The 5,685-nt window shown below is 38.5% G+C and overlaps 1 protein-coding gene across 1 annotated transcript in view; it reads right to left on the reverse strand.

The window, feature by feature from the left end:
* Positions 1-482: 482 nt before the first annotated feature.
* The window catches only part of TSPAN8 (tetraspanin 8), a 16,013-nt gene continuing 10,810 nt past the window's right edge, over positions 483-5,685 (reverse strand). The window contains exons 6-8 of the mRNA XM_042815782.1: positions 5,261-5,410; positions 3,293-3,376; positions 483-778 (exon numbers count right to left, since the gene is read on the reverse strand). Coding sequence (XP_042671716.1) covers positions 725-778; positions 3,293-3,376; positions 5,261-5,410 — 288 coding nt within the window. The 3' untranslated portion in view covers positions 483-724. The remainder of the gene's footprint in view (positions 779-3,292; positions 3,377-5,260; positions 5,411-5,685) is intronic.

Genomic DNA, 5,685 nt, shown 5'->3' on the forward strand with positions numbered 1-5,685 from the left:
GGCTTACTGGAACTGGTGGGAACAGCCAGTGCCTCAGACTCAGAGGTTAGGTCATCAGTGTACTTTAGAAAGCTGCAGCATGTCTCTACGGGTATCATCCATCTCAAGCCATTCTATGATTCTATGATCTTCATAACTTTAAAGCAATCTGCTCCCTGGTGCTGTTTACTTTCTGTCAGGTTGCCTCCTGGACCAGCAGCTCTATGAGAGTCAGGACCATGGGGCATCCCTACGTGGGACAGCCAGGAACATCCTGGCAGCCCAGTGCCTGTCACAGCTGCAGCCAAAAGCAAGGTAGCTGGCACACTGAGGGAGACACAGTGCTAAGCACAGGCACTTCCCTTGAGGTTTGGACCTGTGATTGAGCCCAGATTTGTGTTTATGATGATTCTGCTATGAGTGGTGTGATAGCTATGTGGGCATATCATGTGGAGAGCTCAAATCTCAACATGACTTAAATGTTATCTTCTGACAAAATAAACTCATCAGAAAAAAAAAGACATTTATTGCAAATAAAAAATCATAGTCACATCATTAAATCTTACAAAGTGTAAGGAGGTCATTTTGCAAACTGTGATGTATCTGTGTGTACAGTGGGTGCCCTTTTTATCAGAACAGCTGCCTGGAACATGCATATATTTATCAGGAAGTGCCAAGGCAAATATCTCTCTATCTACAAAGGTTTCAAATTGGCTGATGACATTGTTCTGACACTTCCACATTTTCATTTTCTCTGAATCTGGCAGTAGAGGCACATAGAAAACACCAAACCAAGAACCTGGAAAAGAAAAACATTTCTGGTGTTACTTGGCAGTCCTAATAACCCCAAGATACAATTGATACACAGAGGGAACATTTTGTTTGCAAATGTCTTGGATTCACATGCAGGCTAAATCTGCTGTGCAGAAGATCTTTTCCAATGTAATTCTTTAAGAACGTGACTGTAGCATATTGTCGTTTAAGTAAAATTGTTATGCACCACAGGTAAGACTACAGATAAAATGGAAATTTTTCATTTGTTTGAAAGATGAATTGACTTTGTGAATGAAAAGTGCTAGTAACTCTGGAATTTTAAAATGTTCAAGAAACTCAGGAAAAAAAAAATCCTTTCTTTTCTAAAAAATTCAGAGGAACTTTCTGATTCCATTGAGTATTCTAAGGGTGATTTCCCTTTGAAATTCCTCTTTTCTTCTACCGCTCTCTTATCTTTAATCTCTACATATGCTCACAAGTGTGTATGTACACAGGTATATGGTGTATGTACACACTTAGCCCATCCTTATTGACTGGCAAATGATCATACAACAATTATTTTGTATTCATCACTAATAGAATTGGTGTAGAAATTCCGAGTCCACTAAAGAAGGTAAAAAGAAATATTGGTAGGATCACATTCTGTGATGGGAATTACTGGGTGAAATTCCACAACCTGTGACAGACAACTCGTTAGATGAAATAAAAAATTATTCCCTCTGTGATTTAAAATTAAACAACCTGTAAAAGCGTTATTCAAAATAGGAAAGTATCCAAATGATATTTATGAAGCAGTGAATCCCAGAGTGCTTTGTTTATTCAAGGAGGAGACAGTGTAGAGCACACAGAATGTGTGAGTACAAACAAGACAAGGGTTTGCGCTTGCAGCTGGAAGAAGCCAACATAGCTTCCATGGTATACCAGGTCCACATTTGCACTTGTACCCAAGTGAAACTGGACTGTTTTTTCTCGGAATTATTTCCTCTAACAGAATGACCTGAAACCATCATCAAGGCCACAAGGGGTATGATGGAGAAGGCAGAGGGGGAAGGCTAGGGAAGAGCACTTTCCCTTGTCCGTTTCTTTTTATTCGATGTTTTCAAGAGGGCAGAGGTGGCTTGAGATATACAATATAATATATTTAGAAAGGCTAAATCTTCAGTGAGTGTGAATTGCCAGCTGACAATTTGTGCCAGATAAGGCTGTTCTCATGTTATTTACTCTTTCTGTTTTCTAATCTTTTCATGATTGAAGAGGCAATCACCACTTCAAAATGATAACTAGAGAAAAGGGAACAATGATGGTCAGTGAACCAAGGGCTCTAACAAATATGACTGCAGTAACTAGAGCAAAGTAACTTATGGCTTTCTGGATGGATATATAATTTTATACTTAGACTACATTTTTAAAGACCTTCCTTTAATTCTTGTTATATTTATTTCATCTAGTTCCCCACAAATGCTACATATGGGAAGGAGACCAGATCCCTCACGTATAGCAACTTAAATAACATGAAGTCTGTGCAGACCGACAGCCTTCTGTCCTCCCATCATCTCGCAGTGCTGCAGCTGCGTAACTGTTCCCTGCTTACAATTATTTTCCTGGAAGTGTATATCAGAGCTGGGGCTCTAGCCCACTTCTCATAACATGAGTAACAGCTCTCTGCCAATGATGTTAAGAAGCTTTCACTCAGAATAACAAACTGAACTCTGCACAGCAATCTTCGTCATTCTGCTTTTCCCTCAAACATCCATCTGCAGGAGGGGGCAGGGGAGGAGGGAAACCACACAGGAATAGTGAAAATAATGAAAATGATCGAAGAAAGCAACATGATGAAATCCCCTGCTTCTTTGCCATTTTGTCCTAATCAAGGATTATCATTAATCAAGTAGCTGACTGTATCACCTCATTGTTTTTCCTCCTCTTTCTGGAGGAAATTTTGCATGTTAGTCTTCAACGAATGATGAAGAAATTAAAGTGCTCACGTTCCGCATTTTGTTACACGCTTGGATATATGGAGCAGGTGTGCACTCAGGCACATTCACACATCATCTTGATGGTTAAATTATGCCCTCAGAATAATAATTTCATACCGTAATTCTCCATAATGAGAGTATGTATTTTACCAACTACAAAGTTTTCGTATAGGATGCCTTTTTCCTTCAGTGAAGAAGGGAAAGAGAAGAACAGCTACTTTGCCACTTATGTGTCTACGGCTGAGACTCTGCACACCTGTCAGTACACTGGGCTTGCTGTCAAGCCACTGCCTGGCTCCAGGCCTGTCTGATTTTTTCAGACAAAATGTGTGGAGATATGCTTATACAGACAACAGGGTGGTCTGGTTGCACCTGAGTTTCTCAGCTCGGCAGCCATATGCAGTTTATAGGAAATAACAGTAAGATTGTAGCTAAGATTAGAAATGGTTGTCCCTTGTCTACTAATTGAGCAAACCAAGTGCTCCAATCCTACTCCCAGTGTATTTCTAAGTAGAACATATTGCTTGCCAACCACTAAATACTTTAATAGTATATACTGGTACCTCAATAACTGCCAATCCAAATGCGATCCCCATAATTATGTTCATATTTTTCTGAAGGAAATCGAGAATCACTGTTTTACACGTCTGAAAAAGAAATTAAAACAATTAATTAATTATAGGTAAACAGGATTATCCTGATGCTGTTTGGAGCATATCCTCTAAAATGCCTTCTCTCTTCTCTCTATGTGGAAGAAAAACAATTTGAATTTACTCTAGTTTGTTGTTAACAATAACACACCTGTATGTACCTTGTGCTCTGAGGCAGACATCCAGCCCTTGCCTTCCCAAATATAAAGAAGAATTTGACTTTATTTTCCCACTAATCTGGTCTTTTAATTTGAGACCTCAAAGCCTGTTAGTCAGATCAGCCTCAACTAACTATATCTGGATATAAACCCAAGCTTAAATACTAATTTTGATGGATGACTGGTGGTCTTGGACTGACTGAAAAGAGAAGGATCATACCTGAAATATATATATACATAAAGTTAGTGTTCTTATTTTTAAATGCATACTTCAGTTCTTATAAAGCCTACAAGTCCTTCAGATGTTGACAATACTCCTTTTGCAAACTGTGAAGCCAAGTGCAACTTAAATCCATCACAACTACAGAACTGTTCCAAACCTATATATACTACCACAAAATATGTTGCATAGTTATATGCCTTCAACATATTTCCTCCACAGTAAACACATAGGTACTTTCCTTCCAATCTTCTAAAAACCTCTTATTTAGGCTGACTCAGAACTGCACTTTTTTCCTGGATGGAGAGAGTTGAATGTCTTTACTAGAATCTAACAACACCATGAAATCTGTGTGTTCATGACAGCAATATCTTGCACCTGCAACAATTTCACTGATGGTTTCTTATGTGTTCTTTGAGGGTTTGCCTGAGGCCCAAAAGGTATAAAAATGTGGCCTCTTTTCATACATTATTTCCAGATTGAGTTTTGGCATTCTCTACTTAGCCAGAGTTTTCCCATGCTTTGAAACAATATTTGCCTCTGCGAGACTACATAGTGAAGAAATCCATTTTCAGGCAAGACATTTAGAATAGTGTAGAATTAGCTCTGGACATTTGCTAAAATTTGCTTTGCACTGGATGCAGATCAGTGAACTTCATGTGACCATCATTTTAAAATTGCAGCTATTTGGCCTAGTCTTCCACTTTTTTTTCCCTGCTTTTCTTTGCATATTTACATTGCAAATATAAATATATATATTGCAAAATACATTATATTTACATAGTTACATTTCCATGTAAAGAAACAGATAAATTGTGAAATAAATTGAGATTTCTGCTGTCCACCCATCGATTTTTGAGTATATCTTTTTGTTACACATCACCAGGCATTTTTTCCTTATTGCTGTATTAACTGCCACAAGCCTTTCAAAAGACCACAGTTGTTGCAAATTATGCTTTGAATGCGCTGCCAGGAAGCCCACAACATATAAAGTGTCCTTCCAGTTGATTTTGCAAAATGAGCAAGTTTTTTAGAAAAGGGTTAAAAAAAGGCAAAGGACCTATATTAAATGTGCTCATTTTTTAATATCCCTTAACCTCTGAGTCAATATGTCTAGCACCAAAATGAGCTCTGGTGGGAACATCCCCTTCCAAGGGAGAAGTGAGATCCAAAGGGTAGCTGATGTGTTGCTCTGACACAGAGGTATACACTGACCCTGAAGCCATAGTAGCAGTTTTCACCCATATAATCACACAGAATTCTGGAGTCCTATAGGTAGTGGAGTGCACAGCTGAAACAGAGACATCTCAGGAGGAGGAAGAGGCCACATGTTTCAGGCATGCAAAGGAATTAAACAACAGTTGACACAGAGGTAACGCTGGCTAAGAAAGAGAAGGCTAAACTTTGCCTTTTGGGGAAGAGATAGAACTGTTGTCTATACCAGCCAAAACTCTCTTAAAGCCTCTTTTTTGAAGGAAGAGTGGAACATTGTACTTTTCTTACCTGTTTAAAAATATATCTGCCTCCAAAACGGATGCAGAGATTTTCTTCTTGATATGCTTGTTCACACTCACAGACATTTTTGCCATCAATAACAAGATTAATATTGTTTCCCCAGTCACTAGCCCCGTTGACCAAACCACAGCACTGACTCTGCAAGAAAAGAGGAAATGGGAAGATAAGGAAAAACCTGGTGGTTTGCCATGAGGGGAGAAGAGGAGGGGGAAGTTGAAGGGAACAACAATTTCCTTTCATCTTTTCCCATATGGACCTTTTCCAGATTGATATCTGTGTTAAACATCCCTTACATTTCCAAACCAGTAATGAGAGTGTGTGAGTACAAGTTAAAAAAAAAAGAAAAAGAAAAAGAAAAAGAAAAAGAAAAGAAAAAGAAAAAGAAAAAGAAAAAGAAAAAGAAAAAGAAAAAG

The sequence above is a fragment of the Centrocercus urophasianus genome, unplaced genomic scaffold (assembly GCF_019232065.1).
Source record: "Centrocercus urophasianus isolate 14NV4802_14NV808 unplaced genomic scaffold, USGS_Curo_1.0 seq_15, whole genome shotgun sequence".
NCBI classification, from domain to species: Eukaryota; Metazoa; Chordata; class Aves; order Galliformes; family Phasianidae; genus Centrocercus; species Centrocercus urophasianus.